The sequence below is a fragment of the Carcharodon carcharias genome, chromosome 27 (genome assembly GCF_017639515.1).
Source record: "Carcharodon carcharias isolate sCarCar2 chromosome 27, sCarCar2.pri, whole genome shotgun sequence".
Lineage (NCBI taxonomy): Eukaryota > Metazoa > Chordata > Chondrichthyes > Lamniformes > Lamnidae > Carcharodon > Carcharodon carcharias.
In genome coordinates, this window is record NC_054493.1 from 14,605,975 (window position 1) to 14,621,087 (window position 15,113).

At 44.0% G+C, this 15,113-nt stretch overlaps 1 protein-coding gene across 10 annotated transcripts in view; it reads right to left on the reverse strand.

Annotated features, from left to right (window-relative positions):
• LOC121270355 (gastrula zinc finger protein XlCGF7.1-like) overlaps window positions 1–15,113 on the reverse strand; it is a 34,591-nt gene that overhangs the window by 5,176 nt on the left and 14,302 nt on the right. For 2 of the 10 annotated variants that reach the window (XM_041175649.1, XM_041175650.1), the window contains exons 3-5: window positions 12,378–12,443; window positions 10,107–10,499; window positions 934–2,911 (exon numbers count right to left, since the gene is read on the reverse strand). The exons of 2 other annotated variants lie outside the window; for them this stretch is intronic. In XM_041175649.1, the coding sequence (XP_041031583.1) occupies window positions 2,237–2,911; window positions 10,107–10,313 (882 nt within the window). In that variant the 5' untranslated portion in view covers window positions 10,314–10,499; window positions 12,378–12,443 and the 3' untranslated portion in view covers window positions 934–2,236. Of the gene's footprint in view, window positions 1–933; window positions 2,912–10,106; window positions 10,500–12,377; window positions 12,447–15,113 lie in introns of those variants that run through there. 6 more of the 10 variants (XM_041175645.1, XM_041175646.1, XM_041175647.1 and 3 more) reach the window with 4 other exon arrangements.

Here is a 15,113-nt window from a genome sequence, read left to right on the forward strand (position 1 = left end):
TCTACAGGACCAGCCTTGTTAAGTAGAGCAGAAACGTGGACAACATCAAGAAAAGAGGAACAGCAACTGAATACTCATGAGATACAGATGCTGAAGTGGACGTGTGGAGTGACAAAGGATAAGATCAGGAATCAGTGTGGCCGTTATCATCGTGACGGCAGCGGTGGCAGACAATGAGGACAACATTTCTTTCTTCTTTCATGGGATGTGGACGCCACTGGCTAGACCAGCATTTACTGCCCATCCCTAATTGCCCTTGAGAAGGCAATGGTGAGCTTCCTTCTTGAACCACAGCAGCCCATGTAGTGTGGGTATACCGACATTGCTGTTAGGGAGGAAGTTCAGCATTTTGACAGCGACAATGAAGGAATGGTGATATATTTCCAAGTCAGGATGGTGAGTAGCTTGGAGGGGAAATTTCAGGTGATGGTTTCCCATGTGCCTGCTGCTCTTGTCCTTCTAAGTGGTAGATGTTACAGGTTTGGAAGGAGCTGTCAAAGGCCTAGGTGAGTTGCTGTAGTGTATGTTGTAGATGATGTCACTGTGGATCGGTTGTAGAGGGATGAATGTTTAAGGTAGTGGTCAGGGCACCAATCAAGCTTGCTGCTGTGCGCTGGATGTTGTTGAGCTTCTTGCGTGTTATGAAGCTGCACCCATCCAAGCAAGTAGCGAGTATTTCATCACACTCCTGATTTGTGCCTTGTAGATGATGGGGAGGCTTTGGGGAGTGTTATGACGTGGTAGGTGATGTGTGCCAGGCAGACCAAATCCACAAGGGAAACTTATCCACACTATCACAAGGGTTTTGCAATTTGTATTTATTTCAGGATTTGTGCACTGATCAGAAGTAATGTGTGCACTAACATCATTTAGAGACTTTACAAACTAAATTGAAACATTTATTAATGAGAAAAAAAGATTTAAAGCACATACATAAGATTACAGTTACTTAATACAATAACAAATCCCAAAATTACTAATTAACCTGATTCCCAACTACACACCTCCTTTAAGGCAACAGCCCAAAACAGATTTTAAGTTAAAATAGCAAGTCAGCAAGTTTACCACAGCACCCACTCGACAGTGGAATTCGAAAGGCTTTTCTTCAACTTTAGTTACCGGACACAGCAGACTTCTGCAAAAATGGCTGGGGGCTTCTCTAAGGCTGTTTCACACAATCCTCTTAGATCTTACATGGCTCCGCAACAAAGCCTTTCATTCCTCTATATATATGTTTCTTTCTCTTTAATCTGAAAATTTCATTGTTCTGTACGTCTTCGGAAATTTATCTTCCTCATAATATAAAAATCTTTCATATTGTCAATACCTTTGGGAAAAATAAACACACTGCTTGGCCTTGCTTATCTTCCTAATTGTAAACATCCTATCATCCCTTTGAAACCCAACAACTCCTTCGCTTATCTAAAAATTCAAATTTCCTTTGCAACTTATATGCAAAGCCTTGTCCATGCTTACTCATTAGCATTTATAATACTGTTTGTACACCTAAATTCTTTTGATAATTTCAACCTTGCAGTTGATGTGACTCTCATTAAATATCGCAGACAGAAAAATGTGCATTCACATCCACAAACCTACTTTACAATAAATATGAAAATTATTATAGTTTCATGACAGGAGACAGGAGGTGAGAAACACGCCACAGAAATCCTTGTCTCAACCTGTTCTTGTTGCCACACTATAGTGGGGGTTTCAGTGATGGTAATGCCATTGAATATCAAGGGGAGATAGTCATTGCCTGGCACTAGTGTGAAGTGAAAGTAACTTACCACTTGTCAGTCCAAGACTGAATGTTGTCCAGGTATTGATGCATATGGACACGGACTGCTTTAATATCCAAGGAGCCATGAGTAATAGCTGAACGTTGTGCAATGATCATTGAACATCCCCATTTCTGACTTTAGGATGGAGGGAAGGTCATTAATGAAGCAGCTGAAGATGGTTAGGCCGAGGACATTACCCTGAGGAATTCCTGCAGTGATGTCCTGGGACTGAGATGATTGACCTCCAACAACCACAACCATGTTCCTTTGAAGAAGAAGAAAAACGATCCCAATGAACATGGTTCAGTCCTGGATGTGGTTAACAGCAAAATAAAATCACAGTACTTACTCATGAGCTCACAGGCATGTCAGCAGGTTGGATGACTGGGTGAATTCCTTCCCAAACTCAGATCAGGTGAAAGGCCTCTTTCCAGTGTGAACTCGCTGGTGTGTCAGCGAGTTGGATGACATAGTGAATGGCTTCTCCCAGTGTGAATTTGCTGGTTTGTCAGCAGGTGAGATGACTCAGGAAATCCCTTCCCACAGTCAGAGCAGGTGAATGGCCTCTTCCCAGTGTGAACTCGCTGGTGTCTCTGCAGGTGGGATGACTGAGTGAAACGCCTCCCACACTCGGAGCAGGTGAATGGTTTCTCCCCAGTGTGAATTCGCTGGTGCGTCAGCAGGTGAGATGACTCAGGAAATCCCTTCCCACAGTCAGAGCAGGTGAATGGCCTCTCCCCTGTGTGAACCTTCCGGTGTGTCAGCAGGGTGGATGACCGAGTGAATCCCTTCCCACACTCAGAGCAGGTGAATGGTCTTTCCCCAGTGTGAACTCGCTGGTGTATCAGCAGGTAGGATGACTGAGTGAATCCCTTTCCACAGTCCCCACATGTCCATAGCTTCTTCCAATTGTGACTGTGCTTGTGTCTCGACAGGCCAGATGATTGCCTGAAGCCTTGCCCACACACAGAACACGTGTATGGTTTCTCTCCACTGTGAACGGTGCTTTTTCCTTCCATGTTCAAATTCTGATGATACTCAGGTTTCAATAAATTGAGCAACTCTTTCAGATCCTGATGTGAGATTTGGTTTGAGTTTCCTGACTGCAAATCCTCCACTTCTATATCCTGTGAAATTGATTTAAAACAGATAAAAAGGGGTGAGAGAACCCACAAAAACACAAAGGCAGGTTGTAAAATTGAGCTGAATGAATCTGGTAATGTGTGGAACTGGCATGAGGAAAAAGTGACCATGAAAACTACCGGATTATCACAAACATCCAACTGGTTCACTAGTGTCCTTTAGGGAAGGGAACCTACCACCCAGTCTTGAGTCTGGCTGTACACAAGAGTCTGAACACTTGGTGAGGAGAGAGAGACGTGGGAGAGGGGGTGAAGGAGTGGGATTTTAAATGTTTACAGCTTGACCAAAACTGTGACAGAATCTCCTAAATCCTCAACTTCAACCATTTAGAAGGACGAGGTGGTAGGTGCTTGTGAATACCATCACCTCCAAGTCACACACCATCCTGACTCGTCTGACATCCAGTACTGGATGAACAGAAGTGTATTTCATATAAATACGGATAAAACTTTTTAAATTCATGCATGGGATGTGGCCATCTTTGGCTAGGCTAACATTTATTGCCCATCCCCAATTGCCCTGGAGAAGTTGGTGGTGAGCTATCTTCTTGAACCACTGCAGTCCATGTGGTGCAGGTACACCCACAATGCTATTAGGGAGGGAGTTCTAGGATTTCGACCCAGCAATATTGAAAGAACAGCAATATTTTTCTAAGTCAGGATGGTAAGTGGCTTGGAGGGGAACTTCCAGGTAGTGGTGTTCCCATGTGTCTGCTGCCCTTGTCCTTCTAGATTTGAAAGATGCTGCCGAAAAACCCTTGGTGGGTTCCAGCAGTGCATCTTGTCGATGGTGCACCGTGCGTCGGTGGTGGAATGTTTGTGGACGGGGTGCCAATCAAGTGACTGCTTTGTCCTGGATGGTGTCGAGCTTCTTGAATGTTGTTGGAGCTACACTCATCCAGACAATGGGAAAGTATTCCATCAAGCACCTGACTTGTGCCTGGACAGGCTTTGGGGAGATAGGAGGGAGTTACTTGCTGCAGCATTCTTAGCCTCTGACCTGCTCTTGTAGCCACAGTATTTATATGGCTAGTCCAGTTCAGTTTCTGGTCACTGGTGACCCCTAGAATGTTGATAGTGAGGGATTCAGCGATGGTAATGCCATTGAATGTAAAAGGGAGATGCCTGTCACTTGTGTGGCGTGAACGTTACTTACCACTCATCAGCCCAAGCCTGGATATTGTTCAGGTCTTACTGCATTTGTTCATGGACTGCTTTGGTATCTGAGGAATCGTGAATGCTGCTGACATTGTGCAATTATCAGTTAACATCCCCACTTCTGATTTTATGATGGAAGGAAGGTCAGTGATGAAGCAGCTAAAGATGTTTGAGCCCAAGACACTACCCTGAAGAACTCCTGCAGTGGTGTCCTGGAGCTCAGATGATGGACCTCCAACAACCACAACCATCTTCCTTTGTGCTAGGTATAACTCCAACTAGTGGAGAATTTTCCCCCGATTCCTTTGACTCCAGTTTTGCTAGGGCTCCTTGATGCCACAGTCAGTCAAATGCTGCCTTGATGTTAAGGGCAGTCACTCTCACCTGACCTTGAGTTCAGCTCTTTTGTTCACGTATGAACAAAGGCTGTAATGGGGTCAGGAACTGAGTGGCCCTGGCAAAACCCAAACTGTGTGTCATTGAGCACGTTATTGCTAAGCAAGTGCTGCTTGATAGCACTGTTGATGACCCCTTCCATCACTTTCCTGATTATCAAGATTAGACTGAAGAATCTGCAATTGGCTGGGTTGGACTTTTCCTTTTTGTGTGCAGGACAAACCTGGGCAATTTTCCACATAGCCAGATAGATGCCAGTATTGTAGCTGTACTGGAACAGCTTGGCTAGGGGAATGGCAAGTTCTGGAGCACAAGTCTTCAGTGCTATTGCCAGAATGTTGTCAGGGCCCATAGCCTTTGCAGTATCCACTGCCTTCAGCCATTTCTTGATATCACCTGGAGTGAATTGAATTGGTTGAAGACTGGCATCTGTGATGCTGGAGACCTCAGGAAGAGGCTGAGCTGGATCACCCACTCAGCACTTCTGGCTGAAAATTGTTGCAAATTCTTCAGCCTTATCTTTAGCACTGATGTGCCAGGTTCCCCCATCATTGAGGGTGGGGATATTTGTGGAGCCTCCTCCTCCAGTGACTTGTTTAATTGCCCACCACCATTCACGACTGGATATGGCAGGACTGCAGAGCTTAGATTTGTCAGGAAGATATTATTATTATAATGTTATTGTAAAATAGAGTAACAGTGGGATGTGTCTATGTGTCTATATGTGTCTCTGTGCGTGTGAGACTTAATTGAATTAGAGGCAGCTAGTCTGGATACTTTCATGTAAGAAAAGTTAGGTTTGAAAGATTAATTTGGTAAACATAGTGAAGTTTAGAAACATAGGTGTCAAGGGAATATTTGCATTTTTGAATAAACCAGACTAGATTGTTTTCAAAAGACGGAGTGAAATGTGACACCTAGCCAGGTGAAGTTTAGAAAGTGTGTGTTTATTTTTCTCAAAGACTACTAGTAAAACTTAGTGGTATGACAGATTTTATCAGAAACATAAAGCCCAATGACATAGTGAAGCAATGGGAATTTGCATTCAAAGGAGAAGAAATGTATAAAGGAACAAAGATTGTGTGTAAGGGAAAGCAGTCTAAGGTTCAACGAGTGTGAAAAACCTTTAGCACCTATGCCTCAAACTGCTGCCTTCAGGGGCTGAAGTTAAGAGAACTCATTTGGATTCTTCTTAATTTTTAAAAAAAATTCATTCTTGGGATGCAGGCTTCACTGGCTGGGCCAGCATTTATTGCCCATCCCTAGTTTCCCTTGAGAAGGTGGTGGTGAGCTGCCTTCTTGAACTGCTGCAATTCATGTGGTGTAGGTACACCCACAGTGCTGTTAGGAAGGGAGTTCCAGGATTTTGACCCAGCGACAGTGAAGGAACAGTGCTATATTTCCAGATCAGGTTGGTGAGTGACTTGGAGGGGAACTTCTAGGTGGTGGTGTTCCCATCTATCTGCTGCCCTTGTCCTTCTAGATGGTAGAAGTCATTGGTTTGGAAGGTGCTGTTGAAGTAGCCTTGGTGAATTCCTGCAGTGCATCTATTAGATGGTACAAACTGCTGTTACTGTGCGTCAGTGGCGGAGGGAGTGAATGTTTGTGGATGTGGTGCCAATCAAGCAGGCTGCTTTATCCTGGATGGTGTCCAGCTTCTTCAGTGTTGTAGGAGCTGCACTCATCCAGGCAAGTGGAGAGTATTCCATCACACTCCTTACTTGTGCCTTGTAGATGATGGACAGGCTTTGGGGAGTCAGGAGGTGAGTTACTTGTCGCACAATCTGCTCTTGCAGCCACAGTATTTATATGGCTAGTCCAGTTCAGTTTCTGGTCAATGCTAACCCCCAGGATAGTAGGGAATTCAGTGATTGTAATGCCATTGAATGTCAAGGGGCAATGGTTAGATTCTCTCTTATTTGAGATGGTCATTGCCTGACACTTGTGTGGCACGAATGTTACTTGCCACTTGTCAGCCCAAGCCTGGATGCTGTTCAGGGTATGGTTTATTTTGCCTGGGACTTAGGAAAGTATGTGTCTTACTGTGTTTTAATGAAAGTGCAACTGGGAGTCAGATTGAGTAGGGGATTCAGAAGTTATCAAAGTAATAATTTGTAGATCTATGTATGTATTTAAAGTCAGATCTTTTATTAATAAATGTTTAATCTAGTTTTGTAAAAACCAGTAAGTTGGTGGTCTTATTACTACTGAATTCAAGGCACGCATCTCAGAACGTAAACAAATTGCAAAATAAGTTGTGGCAGTTGCTTCAAGTTCCCCTTTTGGATTTGAACAACTCAGCATTTACCATCAGCCTCCTCTGGACCCTCTCCAAGGCCAGCACATCCTTCCTGAGATACGGGGCCCAAAATTGCTCACAATATTCTAAATGTGGTCTGACCAGAGCCTTATGCCTCAGTAGCACATCCCTGCTTTTATATTCTAGTCCTCTCGAAATAAATGCCAACATTGCATTTGCCTTCCTAACTACCAGCTTAACCTGCAAGTTAACCTTAAGAGAATCCTGGACTAGGACTCCCAAGTCCCTTTGCTCTCCAGATCTCTGAATTCTCTCCCCATTTAGAAAATAGTAATAGAGTGGGTGATATACCAGGGCATGAGGTTACAGATTGTGGATGAGTACAATTCTGCTGTTGCTGATGGCCCACAGCGTCTCATGGTTGCTCAGTTTTGAGTTGTTCGATCTGTTCAAAACCTATCCCATTTAGCAAGCTGGTAGTTCCATACAACACGATGGAGGGTATCCTCAATGTGAATACGGGACCTTTTCTCTAAAAGGACTATATTCTGCGAATATGAGTGTGTCAGACTGTTGCTTAACTTGTCTGTGAGACAGCTCTCCCAATTTTGGCACCAGATGTTAGTAAGGATAATGTTCCAGGGTCGACAGGGCTGAGTTTGCCATTGTCCCTTCCGACCTAGGTTGATGCCAGGTGGTCTGTCTGGTTTCATTCCTAATCCAATTGCTGGTAATGGTTTGACAGAGTCAACCACATTGCTGTGGTTCTGGAGTCACATGTAGGCCAGACCAGGTAAGGACAGCAGATTTCCTTCCGTAAAGGGCATTAGTGAAGCAGATTGGTTTTTATGACAATGATAAATGGTTTCATGGTCATCATTAGACTTTTAATTCCACCATCTGCCTGGTGGGATTAGAATCCGGTTCCCAGAGCATTACCCTGGGTCTCTGGATTACTAGTGCAGTGACAATGCCACTATGCCACCACCTTGCCTATAACTGAAACCACTGTCTTCAGTCCCTTCTCCATTCAATAGCTACTGACCCCATCCCTCCCCCTAGCAACTGTCTGAGAATGAACCAGACTGTTCACAACATCGGTGTTATATTTCACCCCAAACTGACCTTCCAACCACATATCTGCATCATGTGAACATGCAAAATAGCAGAAGTAGACGACTCGGCTCCTCGAGCCTGCTTCGCCATTCAATATAATTATGACTTTGATTAGAGGACATTTGATTCTTGTTAGGCAAGGGAATCAATCTACCTCAAAAATATTTAATGACCCTGCCATCACCGACTTCTGAGGCAGAGTTCCAGAGTCGCAGAACCCTCAGAGAAAAAAATTCTCCTCATCTCTGTCCTGAAAGGGCGACCCCTAATTTTCAAACAATGCCCCTAATTCTGGACTCACCCAAAAGAGGAAACATCCTTTGCTGGTCCATCTTGTCTAAACGATTCAGGATCTTATATACTTCAATCAAACCACCCCTCGCTCTTCTAAACTCCAGTAGAAACAGGCCAGCCTGACCAACCTTTCCTCATAAGACAACCTGCTCAGTGCAGGTATCAATCGAGTAAACCTCCTCTGAACCGCCTCAAACACATTTATATTCCTCCTTAAATAAGGAGACCAAAAACTGCTCAGTTTTTGAGATGTGGTCTCGCCAATGCCCTCTATAACTGGTGTATAACATACTGACTTTTATTTTCAATTCATCTCGTAATAAAGAAAAGCTTCCATTAGCCTTCTAAATTACTTACTGTACCTGCATATTAATTTTTTGTGACTTATGCACTAGAACACCTAGATCCCTCTGCACCTCAGAATTCTGTGTTATTCTCCATTTAAGTAACACTCTGCCTTTTTATTCTTCCTGCCAAAGTGAACAACTTCACATTTTCCCACATTATACTCCATTTGCCAGATCTTTGCCCACTCGCTCAACCTATCTATATGCGTCTGCAATCTTCTCATGTCATCTTCACAACTTACTTTCCTACCTATCTTGGTGTCATCAGCAAATTTAGCTCCCATGACTTCGCTCCCCTCATCTAAGTAATTGATATAAATTGTTAAATGTTCAGGATCCAGCAGAGACCCCTGCTGGACTCCACTCATCACATCCTGACAATCAGAAAAACACCCATTTATGTATACTCTGTTTTCTGCCAGCCAGCCAACCTTCTATCCATGCTAATATGTTACCCACTACAACATGAGCTTTTATTTTCTGCAATAACTTTTGGTGTGTCACCTTATCAAATGCCTTTTGGAAATCCAGGTATAGTATTTCTACAGGTTCCTCTTTATTATCACCAAGACCGCCTGTTTCCACCTCATTGAAATCGTCCAACTCCATCCTCGTCTCAGTTCATCTGCTGCTGAAACCCTCATCCATTCCTTTGTTACCTCAAGATTTAACTAACCTAACACAATCCCGGGTGGCCTTCCACATTAAACCTCTCTGTAATCTTGAGGTCATCCAAAACTCTGTTGCCTACTCATACTAAGTCTTGTTCACCCATCATGTCTGTGCTTGCTGATTTTTAAAGGCTTCAGTTTAAGAAACACCTAAATTTTTAATTTCTCGTCCTTGCTTTCAAATCCCTCCCCGTCTCTGTGATCTCCTCCGGTCTCGTATCCTCTAAGATAACTCTTAAAAGCTATCCCTGTGACCAAATCTTTACCCAAACATTTCCATATGTGTCCATATCTCCAACATTGTCAAATGTTGCTTTATAAGACTCCAGTGAAACGCCTTGGAATGTTCTATTACATGAAAGACACTATATAAATACACATCATTGTTGTTGATTTGGACATATGGCATTGTTCCTTCATCATCACTGAGTGAAAATCCTGTAACTGCTTATCTCGCAGCATTGTGGAAGCACCTTCACCACACGGGCTGCAACAGTTCAAGGTCAAACATCATCTTCCCCACAGGTAACAGTGTTGAACAATTCTATGACTCAATGATTCTTTACAGACATTGCCTGCTCATCAGCATATTCCCTCCCTTTTTAAGCACTCCATGCTCAGTCATCATTTTTCCTTCATTTGCAGCCATTTCCTGACAATAACCGTTTTTAGAGACGCTCCCTAACTTTTATCATATTTCCTCCATTTATAGACGCTTCCTGAACGAGCTGCCAGGGAGCATGCGCTCGGGCCTCGCCGGCCTCTCCCCAGAGTCGGACCCGAGGGAAACGGAAGAAATCGGGGACTCGGGGATAATATTCACTGTTTTCTAGTCGCGTCTTAAGTAGAAAATGTTGCCGGTTTTATTTAGGGCTCTGGATCCACATTCGGTGTTTGTAAAACCTCAATTTTAAACCCGCTGCCTCGAGCTCTCTTACCGTCTGCCGCGAAGGCCCGCGCATACTCAGATCACAATGCTCGGGGTGTGATTGACGGCAGCTCCGGACCATTAGGAGGAGGGGGACCAAGAGCGAACGGCTGCTCCTCCAACCAATCGGAGTGAATGAGGGGTGGGGCTGAACCTGGATGTCCTTTAACAAAAACAAACAGAAATACCTGGCAAAACTCAGCAGGTCTGGCAGCATCGACGGAGAAGAGCACAGTTGACGTTTCGAGTCCTCATAACCCTTCTGGGTGGAAGAATTCACAAGCTGTTTAACGCACCTTCCATGTCTGGAACTGTTTAGAACTAATTGAAAGTCTGCATCTTGAAAGCTGATCTGTCTCAAACTCCAGGAGAAAACTGGACCTTTGTTTGTGGCTTTAAACACCTGTGGGTGTGGGGCAAACATTTCAACATTTGTTAGTGAAATTGATTCATTCAGGACAAACAGCAGGGATTTTTTCAGGAAATTACACAGTGTAGTGATTGTTTCTCTTTGAATTCACCCCTTGGAGAACAGTGTGAATTAGTGGAAGAATTCACAAGCTGTTTAACGCACCTTCCATGTCTGGAACTGTTTAGTTCCAGCGGATCTGCAGTTCCGGCTTCAACCTGGAGAGTTTCATGAGTTCCCACAACACAAGCAATGGGAGTGGGCAACTGGACCCGCCGGACACACCTATCCTGTCTGATATCAACCCAGAATGAGCTGGAGAGCCGTCTCCACTCCCCAAGGCTGTCTACGGTGGGGTTTCTGACACAGAGGCAGGAACGTCAATCGTTATTTTTTTAGTAATAACTCTAAATGGTACAAGTTTCATTGAGCTGACATGATCTCTTCCTTTCTATATCCACTTCACTGTTTAAATAAAGTTTTGATTTTACTCCCACAGCTTAATGGCAGCAGTGACATCATCTAACCACCTCCTTCTTTGTGAGAATGCAGAAATACAGTCACTAGAGAAACACATCCTTCTCTATCCTCTACCAAGTCTCTCCTCATCCTCTGAGAATCAAACTATTTCTAGCTCTGTCCAGTATTTTCATTATCCCTCAATGAAAGGTCTCTGTATTATTGCTTAGTTATTGTGAATCTAATCAAGCTGCTCCAATGTTCATTCTAATTCAGTTTGCGTTATGTTTAACCTTGGACTATCACAGCTGCTACTGCTTCTGCCTTATCTTCATGTTCAGTCTGGTTTCACTGGAGTGAGCTTCATGTGGCCAGAATTCAGTTAAACGACCTGTTCAGCTGCATGTATTCTCTCAGTGCCCTGGTCCCTGTGTTAGTCATTTGGTCATTGTTTAATGCTTCATCAGCAGTCTCTCGATTCAAGGATGACACCTATTCAGCCTGGTGAGTTTCTGCCATGGGTTTTCTTGAGACTGAACAGATTGATTCTTGACCTGCAGATCTTTGGACTCATGGGGCAGGACATCATGAAGTATTGGGGTGTGGAGCGCAGCATTTGCTTCCACTTCTTTCCTTCTCTGCTTCATCATGAAGATGTTGTGACTCAAAGTGTGATGCAGCTTGATGGAAAAGTTGTCCATTCTGAACAATTGGGAGAAAGCTCCTCCAGGTCATTAAGGTCAATGCTGCTGCACTACAAGGTGAGCAGGCTGCAGAAAATTAGTTTGTATTTCATTAAATATTGAAGTTTCAGGGGTGATATGATGCTGGTTTTTAAAATGATCAATGTGCTTGTGAGGATAGATACAGGGAAACTATTTGTTGGGGAATCCAGAACAAGAAGGCAGAATCAAAACAATAGAACCTGGAGTGAAATCAGGAACAACGTATTCAGACAAAGGTGGTGGAAATCAGGACCAAACTCCCCAGAACTTGTGGATGCTGGGGGTCAATTGAATTTCTCAAGGCATGAAATGATCGAATTTCGTTCAGTAAATATATCAAAGTAATTTGATCCAAGATGGGAAAAGGGAAGTGTGGTGCAGATCAGCCTTGATCTAATAGAATGGTGGAGCAGGCTTGAGGGGCTGAATTTCCTATCTGTTCCTATCTGCTGGCTGCAATCGCTCCAGCAAGAAGTACTCAAGAAAGGGGGCAGTTTGTAATGTCCCTATGGGGTGCAGTGTGTTCAGCATCTGACTCTGAGCTGCCTTCTCTCATCAAGCTCCAGGGAGCAGTCACTCTTCTCTCAGATGGAGTTTAAAAGAAAGGCCGCTTATTTGACACAGGTGATACTTGGGATTTTGGCGTCACTAACAAGACCAGCAGCAGATATTGCCCATGCCCAGTTACCTGTGGGGAAGATGATGTTTGACCTTCTTGAACCGCTGCAGTCTGTGTGATGGTGCTCCCACAATGCTGCTAGATAAGGAGGTACAGGATTTTCAGCCAGTGAGGATAAAGGAACAGTGATATATGTCCAAACCAACAATAATTTATATTTATATAGCATCTTCAATGTAATATAATGTTCCAAGGCATTTTGCAGAAATATTACAAAGAAACATTTTACACCAAGCCGCGTAAGGAGAAATTAGGGAAGGTGACCAAAAGCTTTGTGAAAGAGGTAGGTTAAGGAGAATCTTAAAGGAGGGAAGCAAGCAGAGATGTGGAGAGGTTTAGGGAGGAAATTCCAGAGCTTGGGGCTTTGGAAACTTAAAGAACGGTCAAGAATGGCCAAGAGATCAGCGCAGACATCTCAGAGGGTTGTAGGACTGGAGGACATCACAGGGATAGGAATGATCACAGTCACAGATGAATTTGAAAACAAGGACGAGAATTTCAAAATGTTGGTGCTTCTTAAACAGGAGCCTTTGTAGGTCAGTGAGCACAGGGGTGATGGGTGAACAAGACTTACTGCAAGTAAACACATGGGCAGCAGAGTGTTGAATCATCTCAAGATTACTGGTGGGTGAATGTGGGAGGCCGGCCTGGGGTGTATTAGGATAGTTAAGTCTTGAGATAATAAAAAAATGGATGAGAGTTTCAGAAGCATAGGAGCTGAGACAAGGACAGGGTTGGGTGATGTTACTGAGGTGGAAATAGGCGGTCTTGGTGATAATGGAGATATGTGAATGGAAGTTAAGTTTGAAACATGACACCAAGTTTGTGAAGAGTCTGGTGCAGCCTCAGACAGTTGCTGGTGAGAGAGGAGTCAGTGGCTAGGGAGTGGAGTTTGTAGCGGGGACTGAAGACAATGGCTTTAATTTTTTCAATATTTAATTGGAGGAATTTCTGTTCATCCAGTACTGGATGTCTGACAAGTCAGGACAATGTGTGACTTGGAGGGGATCTTGGAAGTGATGGTGTTCACATACACCTGTTACCCTGTTCCTTCTAGGTGATGTAGATTAAGGGTTTGGGAGGTTCTGTCAATGTTCTGGTTGAGTTGATATGAAATCCCTCTCCTTCACCCCTGCCACTCCCATCTCGCTCTCCCTTTTTACCCCTCTGCATCTCTCTCACCCACCCACCGCTCTCTCTATCTCTCTCTCTATCTCGCTCTCTCCCTCCTCCCATAGAGGCCAGGGTCCTATTAAGGCCCAGACTGGATATAGGTTCCCTTCCCTGACAAACATTAATGAACCAGTTGAATTGTTAATGACAATCCAGCAGATTTCAATGTCATTTTTCCCCAGTGCTAGTCCCACAAATTCAGATTTCAAGCTCAATTTCACAATCTGCTTTTTGTGTTTTTCTGGGTTCTCTCTCACTCCCTTTTTTCTGTTTTAAGTCAGTTTCACAGGGTATTAGAAGGGGAGGATTTGCAGTTGAAAAACTCAAACCAAACATCACATCAGGATCTGATGGAGTCGCCCAATTTATCGTAACCTGAATATCATTGGAATTTAAATATGGAAGAGAAAAGCCCATTTCACAGCAGGTGAAATGTGTACATGTGTTCTGAGTGTGGACAAGGATTCAGAGGATAATCTCGCCTGTCGAAATACAAGTGCAGTTACACTGGGGAGAATCTGTGGAAATGTGGGGACTGTGAGGAGGGATTTAGTTACCTGGAAGCTGGAAATTCACCAATGCAGTCACACTGGGGAGAGGCCATTAAGCAGCTCCACGTGTGGGAAGGGATTCACTCAGACATCCACCCCGCTGAGATGCCAGAGTTCACACTGGGGAGAAACCTATTAAATGCCCAGACTGTGGGAAGTGCTATAAAAGTTCCAGCGAACTGATGTCTCATCAACATGTTCAGACTGACAAGAGACCCTTCAGGTGCTCTCACTGTGGAACTGAGTTCAGACGATCATATCAATTCACTGTACACAAACAAACTCATACTTTAGAGAAGCCATTCACCTGCTCTGAGCGTGGGAGGGGATTCACTCAATCATCTCACCTCATGGCACACCGGCAAGTTCACACTGAGAAAAGACCTTTTAAATGCCCATACTGTGGGAAGTGCTATAAAAGTTCTGGGGACCTGATACTCTATCAACTTGTTCACACTGATGAGAGACCATTCAAGTGCTCTCACTTTGGGACTGGTTTTAAGCGATCATCTCACCTTACTGCACACCAGCGAGTTTACACTGGGGAAAAATTGATCACCTGCTCTAAGAGTGGGAAGAGATTCACTCAGTTATCCGCCATGCTGTCGCACCCGTGAGTTCACACTAACGAGAGACCTTTTAAATGCTCAGAATGTGGGAACTGCTGTAAAAGTTCTGGGCAACGGATGCTCCATCAATGTCTTCGCACTGATGAGGCCCTTCAGGTGTTCTCACTGTGGGACTGTGTTCAGGCGATCATCTCATCTCACTGTACACCAGAAAATTCACACAGGGGAGAGACCGTTCACCTGTTCTGAGTGTGGGAAGAGATTCACTCAGGAATCGCACCTCATGGCACACCACCGAGTTCGCAAGTGACTGTTAGAGCTCGATTTTGCTGTTAATCACATCCAGGATGTGACCATGTTCATTAGGATCTTTTTCTGCAGATGCTAATAAATTCCAGCCCTGTTATAGATGTTACCATCTGAATAAAAGTCAAATAAATCAGCTTTTTGTT